General features: G+C 43.2%; 1 protein-coding gene across 1 annotated transcript; it reads left to right on the top strand.

Moving 5' to 3' along the window:
* The first annotated feature begins 12,340 nt into the window (after positions 1-12,340).
* Positions 12,341-15,034, top strand: LOC125528504 (uncharacterized). Its single transcript, XM_048692962.2, has 4 exons — positions 12,341-12,648; positions 13,194-13,397; positions 13,561-13,793; positions 14,419-15,034. Exons 1-4 carry the CDS (start codon positions 12,576-12,578, stop codon positions 14,947-14,949), a joined length of 1,041 nt encoding a protein of 346 aa, XP_048548919.2. The 5' UTR covers positions 12,341-12,575; the 3' UTR covers positions 14,950-15,034.
* The last annotated feature ends 1,156 nt before the right edge of the window (positions 15,035-16,190 follow it).

The following is a 16,190-nucleotide window of genomic DNA, read 5'->3' as shown; positions in this document are numbered from 1 at the left end:
TGTTGGTTCATCTATCATAGTAGGTAGGTGCTCTCTTTGCGAGCCATTAGTTTCATCGAACCGCACATCTACAGTTTCAACAACCTTGTGAAGAACGTTGTTGAAGACTCTGTAGGTGTGCGAGTCCTTTCCGTAACCAAGCATAAAACCTTCATGTGCTTTCGGTGCAAATTTTGAGGTGTGATGAGGATCTCTAATCCAACATTTAGCACCGAAGACTTTGAAATAACTTACATTGGGTTTCTTATCAGTGAGGAGTTCATAGGCAGTCTTCTTGAAGAATTTGTGAAGATATACTCTCTTGATGATGTGGCACGCAGTGTCAATTGCCTCAATCCAGAATCGATGAGGCGTTTTGTATTCATCAAGCATAGTGCGAGCCATCTCAGCAAGAGTCCTGTTCTTGCGCTCCACGACGCCGTTCTGCTGAGGAGTGTAAGGAGTAGATAACTCATGAGTAATACCAAGTTCATCAAGATAGTCATCGAGACCAGAATTCTTGAACTCAGTGCCATTGTCACTTCTGATGTGCTTGATCTTCACTCCAAAGTTGGTTGAAGCCCTCGAGGAAAATCGTTTGAAAATTTCCTGCACTTCATGTTTGTAAGTAACAATGTGTACCCATGTGTATCGAGAATAATCATCAACAATAACAAAGCCATATTGAGATGCTTCATTTGAAACAGCAGAATAATGATTAGGACCGAAGAGATCCATGTGAAGCAATTCAAATGGTCGAGTAGTGGTCATGATAGTCTTCGTTGGATGATTGGCCTTGGTCATCTTTCCAGCTTCACAGGCTCCGCATAAGTGATCCTTGAGAAATTTGACATTCTCAATGCCAATCACATGCTTTTTCTTCGCAAGCGTGTGCAAATTCCTCATGCCTGCATGACCAAGTCGTCGATGCCAGAGCCAGCCTTCTGAAGCTTTTGCAAGTAAGCACACGGCTGGTTGTGGTCCTGTAGAGAAATCAACAATATACAGGTCTCCTCTCCTATAGCCTTCGAAGACTTTGGAATTGTCAGCTTCCATAACCACAACACAACGGTACTTGCCAAAGACAACAACCATATCAAGATCACAAAGCATTGAGACAGGCATAAGGTTGTATCCTAAGGACTCAACAAGCATGACTTTGTCCATGTGTCGATCCTTTGTGATCGCAACCTTATCTAGACCCAATACCTGACTTTTGCCTTTGTCAGCAAAGATGATATGCTTCAGATGCAGCGGAGATAATGGAGCATCCATCAATAGATTCCTGTCACCAGTCATGTGATTTGTACATCCACTATCGAGGACCCACTCAGTAGCTTTGGGTTGATCATCCTGCAGATGAATTAGTGCAGCTTACAAACTCATATACTTCATCAATGAAGAATATGACATTAATTCATCAGATCAATTTCATCAAGCAAAATAACAGATAAAGCAATATGAGGACGTGAGAAATGAAAGTTCATTTCTTCATGATTAGCCTGCGTCCTATCAAGCATTCTCAGGTCTCCAGCAAATTCTTCAGACGATTACGTACGTCTGGAGACCTGACCCTGCAGAAGAGATAAGTTCTTTTTCTTCACCACCCACATCTGAAGGGGTGGCAAAGATTTCATCATTCTGCGAGCTCCATACGAGAAGGATGGCATAGAAGCCAGTCCATTTCGTTTCACATAAGATGGGTTAGAGTAAGCATAAGAGTAAGCAGAGAAATTCTTCGAGGACTTATGGACATAATGATTTGAAGAATAATGCACATATCCATAATCCTTAGATCTTCCCTGCGAAACAGACGGGTTAGCACGATGATGTTCATATGAGGACTTGGATCCATATGAAGAATTTGGTCTATATGAGGAATTTGATCTGGGGTTCCTATTCTTCACAGGTGGCGTCATGATGACATTCACCTGAAGATTTTCAAGGCACCTTTTGGGAACCCAGATTTTCTTCATAGGGGAGCCGTTCCTGCAGTTAGTGCCAACATATCTAGCAAATACTTCATCATTCTGATTTTTGAACAGTTTATAGTTGGAGTCAAATGACTCATCATTAGAATGAGGAGATTCACATGCAAATCCAGATAAGTTAGATGGATCAACTAGAGGTCCCTTTGCAGCAACCCATGTAGTTTTGGGGTACTGCTCAGGCTTCCAATATGTACCATCAGCATTGAGTTTCCTCTCAAAGCAATACCCTCTTTCCTAGGGTTCCTGTTGAGGATCTGCTTTTTAAGCACATCACAAAGAGTCTGATGCCCTTTGAGGCTTTTGTACATGCCTGTCATGTACAATTCCTTCAACCCTGCATCATCAGTGATACTAGCAATGTCCTCGGATGAGGAATTAGTGATAGCATAGGCATGTGAAGAATTTGATACATTAGCAACATTTGAACATTCAGGTGAAGAATTAGCAGATTCACGTTCAATGCACTTCAAGCATGGAGGAACAAATTCTTCCTGAGAAGCGCTGATTTGTTGAGCAAACAATGAATCGCGCTCCTTCTGAAGATCTTCATAACTCACTCTTAGCTTCTCAAGATCTTGCTTTCTTTGAAGAAATTCATAAGAAAGCTTCTCATGATCGGATAAGAGAGTGTTATGATGACTTTGAAGATTGTCAAACCTAGTCTGAAATCTCTGAAGATTTTCAGTCAAGGCTTTAGTGCGATCCATTTCTTCACCCAACATATCATCACTTTTGTCTAGCATGTTTTGAACCTTTTCTAAAGCCCTTTGTTGTTTTATAGCAATCTTAGCAAGTTTAGAATAGCTGGGCTTAAGATTTTCATCAGATTCATTCTCACTTGATTCAGATGAGGTATATTTGAGTACCTTGGCACCCTTTGCCATGAAGCAATAGGTGGGAGCATAGTCATCATCCCCTTCATCGGCCTTGTTGGTGAGGTCATTTTCTTCAGCGTTGAAGATAGACTTGCTGACAAATGCAGTAGCAAGAGCTAGGCTCGCCACTCCAGATTCGGACTCCTCAGATGACTCCTCTTCCTCATCTTCTTCAGATTCAGCCTTAGAGTCCATTTCCTTGCCAATGAATGCCCTGGCCTTCTTGGAGCTGCTCTTCTTGCGATATGAAGGTTTTGAGGATTTTGATGATGAAGATTTTGTGGATTTCTTCTTTTTCTTCGCATCATCAGAACTCTAATCCTTGTATTTCTTCTTCTTTGATTCCTTTTCCCACTGAGGACAATCTTGAATGTAATGTCCAGGTTTCTTGCATTTGTGGCAGAGCCTCCTCTTGTAGTCACTGGATGAGGAATCACTGCTCCTTGAGGGTCTTCCAAGGCGACCACGTCTTGAGAACTTTTGGAACTTCTTCACGAGCAGAGCCAAATCATGGCTTAGTTCTTCAGGATCACCAAGGCTGCTACCAGAGTCTTCATCTTCGGATTTAGATACTGCCTTGGCCTTCAGTGCACATGATCTGCCATAGCCTGAACCATAGAGATCTCTTTTCTCAGCAAGTTGGAACTCATGAGTATTTAGCCTCTCGAGAATATCAGCGGGATCAAGTGACTTGTAATCAGCACGTTCTTGTATCATCAATGCCAGAGTGTCAAATGAGGAATCAAGCGACCTCAGCAATTTCTTCACCACCTCATGGTCGGTGATGTCAGTGGCACCAAGTGCTTGAAGCTCATTTGAGATGTCAGTGAGGCGATCGAAGGTTTGTTGAACATTTTCATTGTCGAGTCTTTTGAAGCGGTTGAAGAGATTGCGAAGAACATCAACTCGAGAGTCACGCTGAGTTGAGACTCCTTCATTCACTTTGGACAACCTGTCCCAGATAAGCTTCGCTGTCTCCAAAGCACTCACTCGTCCATACTGTCCTTTGCTCAGATGGCCACATATGATATTCTTCGCTTGAGAGTCGAGTTGCTTGAATCTCTTCACATCAGCAGCATTCAGAGAAGGTGTGACTGAGGGAACACCATTTTCCACAACATACCAGAGATCGTTATCAATTGCCTCAAGATGCATTCGCATCTTATTCTTCCAGTAGGGGTAGTCCGTCCCATCGAAGGTAGGACACCCAGCAGAGACCTTGATCATACCTGCGGTCGACATAACTAAAACTCCAGGAGGTTAAACCAAAATCACACAGAACAAGGGAGTACCTTGCTCTGATACCAATTGAAAGTGCGTTATATTGACTAGAGGGGGTGAATAGGTGATTTTTATGAAATTCTTCAGTGAGGAATTTGCCGGTGAGGAAATTCCTTAGTGAAGAACTACTAGCAGCGGAATAAGTACTCAAAAGTAAACATGAAAGAATACAAGCATGGTCATCATGATGAAATGAAGACAGACACAGAGTACAGGTAGCGTGAGCACAGGATAACACAGGATGAAGACAAACATACTGAAGAAATTGAACTGAGGAAATTGAGAAAGTCTTTAGTCAAAGTCTTCAAGCACAGATATGAACAAGCACACAACACAGTTATGAGGAAATGAAAGAGTTGAGGAAATAGAACCAGTAAGCTTGATGAAGACAATGATTTGGTAGACAGTTCCAACTGTTGTCTCAGTTGTACGTCTGGTTGGAGTGGCTGAGTATTTAAACTCGAGGACACACAGTCCCGGACACCCAGTCCTGAACACGCAGCTCAGGACACCCAGTCCTCACCGTATTCTCCTTGAGCTAAGGTCACACAGACCTCGCCCAATCACTCGTGGTAAGTCTTCAGGCGACTTCCCAACCTTCACAAACTTGGTCACTTGGCGATCCACAATTCCTCTTGGATGCTCTAGACCATGACGCCCAACCGTCTGGAAGAAGCACAGTCTTCAAAGGTAACAAGCGTCGGATCCATGCAGGATCGATCTCTTCAGTGATGCTCAATCACTTGGGGTTTGTAGGTGTTTGGGTTTGAGTTTTTAGTTTTTCCTCACTTGATGATTTTCGCTCAAAGTCCTCGGAGGATGGGTTGCTCTCAAATGACAAGTGTCAGTTTCTCTCGGAGCAGCCAACCAGCTAGTGGTTGTAGGGGCCGGCTATTTATAGCCTAGGGAGCAGCCCGACATGATAAGACATAAATGTCCTTCAATGATATGACCGTTAGGTGGATAGATATTTTGGGACAGCTGGCGCATAGCACAGCAACGGTCGGAATTTTGAGTAGCAAAATCCTCAGGGCTATCATGTTCCTCACTGTGTAGGCAATCCGCACTGGCGAATTCCTAACTCCTCAGTCAAAACAAATTCCTCAGAGACCAGAAGAACTTCGTCTCTGTCACTGAAGAAATTGACTAAACTGTATGAGATTTCCAATGGCTTCACTCGAAGGGATTGGTAGGTGTAGGATTTTGAGTTGGGCATCACATGGAAATTTTTCATTAGTATTTCCTCGACCCCCTTTAACAGTACGGTGTTTCCTATAACTCAAGAAAGAGAAAATGAAACTACTAAAACAAAAGTCTTCGCGCTTCATGTTCCTCGAATGAATACCAAGTCTTCACGGTCACACCAATTTCTTCACTTTCAAAGTCTTCAGAAGGTCTTCAGAGATTCAAAGTCTTCAGTCGAAGAACTTCATTTTTAGGGGTCGACTTTCTCTGTAAATATCAAACTCCTCATAGACTTATAGACCTATGTACACTCACAAACGCATTAGTCCCTTAATCTATAAGTCTTCAATACACCAAAATCACTAAGGGGTACTAGATGCACTTACAGGTTGAGGGGCAACTAATTATGGTTCCGGTCGAGGTGAAGATACCCCGAACAAACCCTTGAAAGGATGGTTCTCCATAGTAACAAGTGACGATAAATTTCAGCACATAGTAATAATTTTTCCTTACCGATATCCACTTACCAAGAGTGCTTCACTCCCCAGCAATGGCGCCGGAAAAGAGCCTTGATGACCCACAAGTATAGGGGATCAATCGTAGTCCTTCCGATAAGTAAGAGTGTCGAACCCAACGAGGAGCAGAAGGAAATGACAAGTGGTTTTCAGCAAGGTATTTTCTGCAAGCACTGAAATAGTCGGTAACAAGTAATTTGATAGCAAGATAATTTGTAACTAGCAAGTAACGGTAACGGTAAATAAAGTGCAGCAAGATAGCCCAATCCTTTTCTGGTAAAGGACAGGCCAAGACACTCTCTTATGATAAGCAAAGCGTTCTTGAGGGTACACGGGAATTTCATCTAGTCACTTCCATCATGTTGGTTTGATTCATGTTCGCTACTTTGATAATTTAATATGTGGGTGGACCGGTGCTTAGGTGTTGTTCTTACTTGAACAAACCTCCTACTTATGATTAACCCCCTCGCAAGCATCTGCAACTACGAGAAAAGTATTAAGATAACATCTAACCATAGCATTAAACTTTTGGATCCAAATCAGTCCCTTACGAAGTAGCGCATAAACTAGGGTTTAAGTTTTTGTCACTCCAGCAACCCATCATCTAATAACTACTCCACAATGCATCCCCTTAGGCCCTAATAAGGTGAAGTGCCATGTAGTTGACGTTCACATGACACCACTAAGGGAATCACAACATACATATCATCAAAATATCGAACACATATCAAGTTCACATGATTACTTCCAACAAGATTTCTCCCATGACCTCAAGAACAAAAGTAACTACTCACAAATGATAATCAAGCTCAAGATCATAGGGGTGTTAAATAGTATAACAGATCTGAACATATAATCTTCCACCAAATAAACCATATAGTAATCAACTACAAGATGTAATCAACACTACTAATCAACCACAAGTACCAATCTAAGGTTCCGGTGCAAAGATTGAACACAAGAGATGAAATAGGGTTTGAGAGGAGATGGTGTTGTTGAAAATTTTGATGGAGATTACCCTTCCAAAGATGGGAGAGTTGTTGGTGATGACGATGACGATGATTTCCCCCTCCGGGTGGGAAGTTCCCCTGGTGGAATCGCTCTGCTGGAGGGCAAAAGTGCTCATGCCCAAGTTCCGCCTCGAGACGGCGGCACTTCATCCCGAAAGTCCCCTCCTGATTTTTTCTAGGTAAAAATGACCTATATACCAGAAGATGGGTACGGGAGGTGGGCCGAGGAGGGAACAGCCCACCAGGGAGCGCCTGGGGGGCCTGGCGCGCCCAGGTGGGTCGTGCCCACCTGGTGAGCCTCCTACGGTAGTTATTTGCTCCAATATTTTTTATATATTGCAAAATAATTCTCGGTAAATTTTCAGCTCATTTAGAGATGTGCAGAACAGGTAACTATGACGTAGCCTTTTCAGGTCTAGTATTCCAGCTACCGACATTCTCCCTCTTTGTGTAAACCTTGCATATTATGAGAGAAAAGACATTAGGAACACTCCAAAAAGCATTATTATGCATAAAAACATTATAAATAAAAGTAGAAAAACATGATGCAAAATGGACGTATCAGAAATCACTGGGGAGGCAATCTTCATCAACCCTGCTGCCTCTATAATAATGTGTGAATATTTCCCTCAGGACCTACTATGGGTCCATAGTAGTAACTAGATGGCTTCTCTCTCTCTCCCTCTCTCTCTCCCCCCTCTCTCTCTCTGATCTTCAATACAATGATCCCCTCTAAAATCAATCTGATGTGATCTTGTGGTGTGTTAATTGGGATCCGATGAATTGTTAGTTTATGATCGGATTATTCATTGATATTATTTGAGTCTCTTGAGATTTATTTGTTGTGTAATTTTATAGCTTTGTATTTATCTCCATTCTATCCGTCTATTTTGGTCAAGTATATTGATTTATCTTCAGCGGGAGAGGTGCTTTGTAATAGGTTCAATCTTGCGGTGATCTTACTCTGTGACATGAGAAGTTATAAGTCATGTATTGTATTGTTGATACTAAGGAAAAAACAATAGGGTTTGGTCATATTAATTGGTTTTACTTTGTCTACATTATGTCATACTGCTTAAGGAGTTACTCTGTTTATCATGAAGTTAATACTTTGAGATGCATGCCGGATAGCGGTCTTGGGTGGAGTAATAGTAGTAGATGCAGTTGGATTAATGGTCTACTTGTTATGAACGTAATGCCTATTTATTGATTATGCCACAAAGAATCATAATTATAACTTGCACAATTCTGTCAATTGGCCAACAGTAATTTTTACCCACCGATCCTATGCTTATGAGAGCAATTCCTCTAGTGAAACTATGGCTCTCGGGTGCATTCTCCATTATTATTAAGTATCCTATAGTTTCCTCGCTGTTTTTATTTACTTTATTTGTTCGCCTATCACTATCAGATTTAATATTTGTAATGGCAAGAAACAAGGGGAGGGATGACCCCTTGCCTTTTGTTGGATGCAGTATGTGTGTGCGGGTACTGTTCATGTTGTTTGTGTGTTGTCTTCTTATGGTTTGATAAACCTTGATTCTTTACTGAGGAATACTATCTGCTACTATACTGGTTCACCCTTCCTCTTCGGGGAAATCCAACAACTCCATCACGAGTAGCATCATCTCAGGCCAGTACCCGTGTCGGGAGAGCTCCTGGACTGGTCATCGGTGAACGCGCGAATGTAGACGAGCGGGCGTCTCAAGGACGTCCCTTCTCAGCTCAGTAAGTGCCGCTCTTATGTTTATAACAGGACGAAGATTTTGTCTGAGGTGCTCATTATAAGGGCAAACCTGCTCGACTTGCAGATTTAGTCGGGCTGCCAAGGGCAATGTGCTTGTGTCTCCAATGACGAGGACAGTGACAGAGACCGTTGCACCCCTCAACCAGCAACTCACGTGGGTGCACAAAGCGCAGCCCAGGAGGAGTCCTCGATAGTGTCCGCGACTCCCTCCGAATACGAGTGCATGTTGTGCCACAGGGAGAAGAAGACTTCCTTGAACAATCGAGATTTTATAGCTAAGGAACAAGATGCTCTTCGGTTGGTGGATGCGCATACTGACGCCACCCGTATGGGGCTGAAGGATGCCGCCACACTCTTAGGCACTCAGTAGCCCTCTAGGTGTGTGTCAGCTTCAAGCTGGGGCGGACATGAGGAAAACTTTAAGAATTATCCCAATTCCCAACAAGGAATGTTTTTTTTGTTCGTGATATTTTTTGAATATGAAAACTGCTATCTGGGCCTTTTGGTCCAATCGAGGGTTCGCACCATCCCACCCTCTAACAAACAAGGTAAAACGTTCACTCAAAGCTGCTCCTCTTGGCGAACGAAATCGTTCAATGAAAGCATCTCCCTAGTGACCAATCATCAAATATTAGGGACCAAAAATAATCATAGATGAAAAGTGTCAGCTGGTGGGCCTGACAATAGATTAAAATTGGACCTGAATATCTGAATATCGAGCGAACGTCAGATTTTTTGGCATGGCAAATCGAATGTTTTAATGAAAATTTATGTTTGCCAAAGATGACAAGTTTAGTTGACGATCATGGCAAATTTGGTCCAGTTTATTTATTTTTATAGAAAATTATTGTGCTCGCCAACTAAATTTGTGAACCATATGCTACCATAAACTGCCATGAAAAATGTTTGATTTGCCCTGCCTAAAAATCTAACATTAGATTTTTTAATATTTGCATTACATTTTCTATAAACTAAAATTCTACAACATTCTTTCAAAATCCTCGAGATCAAAAGTAAAAAAAAATGAAACCAACCCAAAGGCTAACTCTCGTTGGCATAAGAGAAACTCCGCGAGCACCACGTGTCCAAGTCAGGACCAACCTTAGCTACCCAGCCAACGGGTCAACGCCCCGTCCTCCTCGAGACCAAAAGTAGCCGGAGACGCTTTCAGGGAAAAAAAGTAGCCAAAGACGAATTGGCATGCGCCAAGCCGGTTAGAATGTCCTAAATTCCTATGTTTCTGGCCTCATCCATCAGTCGAACGCGTACCTTGCTTTCGCTTCCTCTGGCTGGCGGCGACGACGGCGGTTTCATGGAGGTCCACAAGGAGATGAAGACGACTCCTTCCCCCTCAACTCCTCCGAGCGATGGCGTGGGCTCGGCCAAGTCTACCGCCAGCATCGAGGACGACGACTATTAGGCTCTCAGTCCGGCAGAGCTCCGCCCGTGAAGCGCCTCTGTTTCCCCTGCATCTGTTTCCTTAGCCAACACAATTTTCCTCCGTCTACATGCTGACTCCCTTGGCCGTAGGAGGACAAAATTTCTGTTCTGACCTTTTATGTAAACTTAATCAGGAATTGACCTCGTTTTAAAAAGATTTTCGAATATGACCTTTTTTGGTCACGCCAACATCCTTGGCGTCTGGTTTACACGGCAGACACCAGAGTGCGTGGCGTTTGGCCCTGGCCCACACTTGCCTGGTTAGTGCTGATGTGGCGATGTGAAGACGCCATCCATCTTAGCGTTTGGGGAAACGCCATAGCTCTTGGCGTTTGGCCCTACTCCATCACTTAAACCAAAAAAGCTACATGCATCATTACTAGAGTTGTTTCTATAAACAATTCTCTTGATTAATTACTCCCGTAATAAAAAGCCTGCTAACCATCGTTGCAACACGAATTAACCCGCACCTAAATGCAACTAATGACGACAAATTTTCTACAGATCGACTTTGGATGAGGCGTCAGGGAAAAAAATTGTATGAGACCAGGTCTCACGGTTAGCAGGTGAGACCCGTCCTGATGAATGACACGTGGCGTTCACAAATCACAAAGCATCTACTCTTTCTTCCCCCCTGATTTTAAGTGGAGATGGGGGATGCTTTGTAATTTGTGAATGTCACGTGTCATTCATTAGGATGGGTCTCGCGTGAGACCTGGTCTCATAGAATTCTTTTCCAGGCGTAAGGGTGAGATGGAGCGGATTTCTAGGAGATTAATATGGTGATCCGGTTTTAAATTAATTAATCGCATGATGATTTGCTTTTCTGTAATATCTGCGCTTGTTAGCCTATTAAGGGCATTTTCAACGCTGACCCTCAAACCTTCCGCAACCGCTTGGACTGTTTTGTTCGGACAAAGAATACATCCAACATGATCCTGTATCGGTCCACGGCGTGGTCCCAACGCTTTTTCTTTCGCAAACCGGAGATAAAATGTGGGGAGCTTTCCGGGAGTCAGGACAGCTGCCACGCCTGCTTCTGACATCTCTGGCCCACCCAAAGCCTCCTCCCTCGCCGGTGGACGCTTCCCGCTCGAACCGGTCAACGTAGATCCAGAGCGTGAGTGTCCGCATTCATGAGGACCAGAGCGGACACGATCACTTACTGGCGCCATCATTGAAGCAACATGCTGACCGAAAGAGCAAAGAGCGCCGCCCGCACCGCTTCCTGATGCTGGCGTCTGTTCCATGTTCAAACGACACGACGGTAGCCCGTCCGTCCATTTGCTACCCACATCGATGGTGGCCCCCTCAAACGCTCGGACTAACCGGCACCCCTCATTTCCAGCCTAAATATGGGGCAGATATGGAGACGTCCGGGCCCGCCCGCCACGTCGGACCCGACTCACGCTGGCCCACCCGACCCCACATAAATTTCTTCCCATCCGCTCATCGGATCAAAACCTAGCCACTTCCCTCCCCTCCCCTCCACTCTGCTCCGCCACGCAAGCTCGTCTCCGGCTCCTTCCGACCGTCTCCGACATGGCGGGCAGCGGATCCGAGTCCTTCATCTCCAGATCCGTCGACTCCGAACTCATCCAGATATATGTTTTGTTTGGATCTTGAATTTTGATATATGTTTTTTACATTGTCTCTCGTTTTGCTAAACATAGCCAGATGGGTATGTGTGAAGACTACGTTTGTGTGTTCTAGCAGCTTGTAAATTCTCGTGAAGAAAAAAACAAGTGATGATTTGGTCAAGAGATCATCTCATATACGGTAACTGTAATCCCTTAAAATTCAAGGGAGATCTCTTTATTTTCTTCTCTTTATCTTTTTATGTGCATGATACCAAATCAGGATGAGGTAACCATACATGCTCTAGCATGGGCTGGGCTATCAAGCAGGCCATTAATTATGGGAGTTAATCAAGAGAATTTTTTATAGAAGCAACTTCATTAATGGTGCATGTAGCCTTTTTTTTGTTTATTAAGTGATGGAATAGGACCAAACGTCAAGGGCTATGGCGTTTCCTCAAGACGCCAAGATAGATGGCGTTTTCGCATCGCCACATCAGCACCAACCAGACAAGTGTGGGCCAGGGCCAAACGCCACGCACCCAGGCGTCCGCCGTGCAAACCAGACGCTAAAAATGTTGGCGTGACCAAAAAAGGTCAGATTCGGAAATCTTTTCAAAACCAGGTCAATTTGTGATTAAGTTTACAGAAAAGGTTAGAACAGAAATTTTGTCCGCCGTAGGATTGATTTGGACGATGGATGTAGGGGGCAAGGCATGGCGTGACCTGGATCTGGCGAGGCACGGGATCTCAGTCCACCCAAAGTGGCCTTGGCCCGCGCCAGCCGGTTAGAATTTCCGAGACAAGAAAGCGCATATGTCTCTGACAACCTGATCCACCAATCGAACTCGTACCTTGCTTTCTCTTCCTCTCGCTGGCGGCGGCGGCGGCATCGATGTCCAGCGGAGACGAATCGGAGACGGAAATGAGCCACCTTCCCCCTCAACTCCTCCGAGTGACGGCGTGGACTCGGCCATGTCTACCGCCAGCATTGAGGACGACGACCATCAGGCTGTCAGCGACGACGAAGAGGAGGATGAAGACCTAGGTGAGGCTCCATGTGTATCCTGATGATGCAATTTGATCCCTGAATACATGTGTATCCTGATGCAATTTGATTCCCGAGTAAATTAGCCCCTGATCCAAGAAACTTTCAAGTGACTTGAAATTACCTGGCTATTTCACCGGAGCAGTTACTACGTTAAATTAGTTGAGATTGGTACTTTTTTTCCTAACCTGGTTTAAGTTTCTTGAATTGAACCATAGTGCAGTTCCTTCCGGATCATACACGCGGTGACCATGTTTGTAATATAGGCATTTTTGTCTTGAGAAACATAGATTCCTATGCATGTATACAGCCATGTGGCTTGCAGTTGGTTTAACAGATAAGCTTTCTCAAGTGATTCACCAAGGGATTTTAAACCAACTTATGCTATATCCCATATCAATAATAGTTGGTGCTTCTACTTGGTCTAAACTTAAGATCCTTCTTCTATGAATATATCGATGCTCATGTGTATTCTAGAAGAAGAAAAAAGCAATATCCTTCATTTTGTTCTATTGACTTGATTATTTTAATGTTTTTTCATGCAGAGAAATACCAACCTTTTACCGTTGATGATTTCCCAAGGGTTAGTAGTGATTTTGATGAGCAATCTGATGCTGTGTTCCAAAATCCTGATATTCAACTTCGAGGCCCTTCGGCAATGTTTCTTTTCCGGGCATTCAACGATCCCCTTATTGAAAAACACAAGCATTTCTTCGGTAGCCAATATCAACTCTATGATGAGTCTGAAGGTATATATATTTTTATAAAAAAAAGATTAATTTCAGTTGTGGCATACTCTTACTAATTTGAAATCTCTGATTAATTTCAGTTGTGGCCATACGTCATATGAGCATATTCTTACTAATTTGAAATCTCTGTATATGTCACATGCTTCCTTTATTGTTTTCTCAGTCAATGTGAACAACAATGTTAGGGCCATTGATTGCTCACACGGTTGCCATTGTGTACCGAGCGGCGTGCTGCAGTTCATTGATCTCAAAATTGCTGGTTATCGCCACGTCCAACCTGGATGTGCCGGTATATTTGGTTTTTTCGCAGTACGTGAGAATGCTGAACCTTTGCGCAACTATGTGTACAGGCGTGGGATTGACAATTATGAAGCTGTAAATGTGAAGCGGGATACGGTAGTTCTGCAAACTTGCATCTTTCTACCTGCACGCTTCTCTTTATCACACCAGATGTAGTCGGTGTTCTTGCAAGTTTGTGCTATGCATGTTTTATTTGTACGTATAGTACATGGCTCATCCAGCACCAAGTTCGGTAGAGGATCCTTGTGATCACTTTGTTTCGAAGTTTTTATTTTAAATTAGGAAGGTATCTTTTAGCTTGGGCCTTCAGCCAGTTAAGAGACATGATCTATGATTTGTTACCTATATTGTATTGTAGGACCTCTATACAAAGAGGACCCTCTATGAGGAGTAAAGCAAGCAAGTATTGGAGGATTATTTTTTCTATCTGGCCCCAGGGGCAAGAGCCTCTCCCGAACCGTAGCACACAACACATGTTAATCAATGACACAGGATATTAATAATCTGTATTTTTGGGCATCATTCAAACTCTTCTTTAATGTGCAAGCTCAAACTTATCTTTCATTCACTGGGCAACTTTCAAAGTCAGATAATCACTATTAAACAGAACACTTGTCTTTTTTCTATTCATGCACATGTGGTGATGATATGCCATCAATTCCTAGTAACTAATGAGTATGAACTATTTATACGATGTAATGCTTGTTGATCCTTAATGTAGGGCATTGCACATTTATCGCTGACTAGCCCTGCTCGATGTATTCACATGAGAAGCCGTGTGTTGTTTGAATTCAAGCTTTCTGTACGGACTGATGACCAGCCAGAAGATGGGCCAAAAGATGACATTCTGATTGAAGGATGTACCGAGTTTACTGAGTTCATGAACATGTACAAAACAGGACCATTCATCGAAACTCGGCGTCTGTACGGGGAGAAGTGTGGATTGGATATGAAGTTTCTGGTGTTGAGGAATGCAGTTCAAGCAAAGGTTGATGTTGAGATACTTCGTGCTCCTGTTGATGGCCTTAATCTGAATCTTTATGCGAAGACCAGTGGCTTCAGAGATGTGATCCGCCTCTTTTCTGGAGTTACAGAATCAGGTTGCAGAATGAGTTCGGTCGTAGGAGTGATGAGATACAGTTACCTTATTCTTTGTATCTCGCTGTATTTTTCTGGATGCCAGCTTCAGGCTTTTCACCTAGTCTCTAACTCTAAAGTCTTTGTATTTGTTCCTCTCCTGATTAATCAATGAAATGCGGCTCTAGAGCCATCTTTTCATCAAAAAAAAAATTCTTTGTATTGAAGGATCCCCGAAAGATGGTGTTTTTTCTCAAGAGCTGCCGTGTTGTATGTGGGAAGGTCGATTTGGTTCGGGGTATCATGGAACAGTGCATGAAGTGGTGTATCTTCATGATTCCACAAAAATTTCTGTCAAGGTTACCTGGAAGGCTGTTAAGAGTTTACATGACTTGGAACACTGAGGACCGGAAGAATCTGCCATGTATGCTGCATCTTATATTATTCTGTTTACAATATTTTATCTTATGTACCATCAAATTTAAACATTTTGTGCATCATGTGAAGAAGAAGAATACGGACATAAGCAAAACTCGTACATATAACATGTGCATTTAGTTAGCTTGTGCAAAAGAGAACGTCAAGTGAACACACAAACTAACTGCAGGATATTAATCGTACAGAATATCAACCGAGTAGTAGACAATACATAGAGTGGTTCACTGCAATCTTCACTAAGTAATAAAGCATAGTAATGGAAATAGTGCTAGCAGTAGAGTCCATTTCGCACTGATTAGTGAGGTACTAACCCTTCAGTTCTTCATTTCTTGCTTTTGCTTCTTCACTTCTTGCTTTTGCTTCTTCACTTCTTGCTTTTGCTTCTTCACTTCTTGCTTTTGCTGCTGCTGGCTCTGCCTTTGCTGCTTCCTGTGGTGCCTCCCTGTCCAGCCAAGGATTTATCCCACATTGTCCGGCACAAGATTCGGAAACCATTTTTAACCTTCTTCATCACCTCCGAGGTCTCATGTGAGATGACAATTCTTCTATCATTCTTAGTTGCATCGTAAAAATTTTCGCTGGTATCACACCAGTTAGTTATCAGTTTTCCATTCGATTCCCCAACCACACCGTCCTCCATACGGGTCAGTAGGTGCTTCACCAAATTTTCCACATCAGGGAAACGTGGCCCTTCGAAGAACATGACTATTAGCACAGCCAAAGCCTCCTTATGCTCGGATGTGACCTTTTTGTTCTCATCCTTCCCAAGAGTAGCCAAAGCAGGGAAGGCATGGAGCAATCGATGAAATCCCACCTTTAGTGCTTCAACTTTATCTCCACCAGACAGCAAATGTGGATACTGTCCATCGGTATGAAGTGATGTAGAGCCCTTCATCATCTTGGTTGGCATCTTGTCAATCTCATATCTGCCTCCATTGTTAGTAACAATCCCCCTGAACCAAGCCTGGTATTTAGTAG

The sequence above is a fragment of the Triticum urartu genome, chromosome 5A (assembly GCF_056163025.1).
Source record: "Triticum urartu cultivar PI428250 chromosome 5A, HENAU_Tu73, whole genome shotgun sequence".
In the NCBI taxonomy this organism is placed as follows: domain Eukaryota; kingdom Viridiplantae; phylum Streptophyta; class Magnoliopsida; order Poales; family Poaceae; genus Triticum; species Triticum urartu.
This window is presented reverse-complemented; position numbering and strand designations above follow the sequence as displayed.

Excerpts from the sequence above, each read along its gene's own strand:
- LOC125528504 (XM_048692962.2), top strand. The coding sequence starts at position 12,576 with ATGTCTACCGCCAGCATTGAGGACGACGACCATCAGGCTGTCAGCGAC. Across the intron at positions 12,649-13,193 it reads AGAGGAGGATGAAGACCTAG|AGAAATACCAACCTTTTACC; the intron begins GTGAGGCTCCAT and ends TTTTTCATGCAG. Across the intron at positions 13,794-14,418 it reads TAAATGTGAAGCGGGATACG|GGCATTGCACATTTATCGCT; the intron begins GTAGTTCTGCAA and ends TCCTTAATGTAG.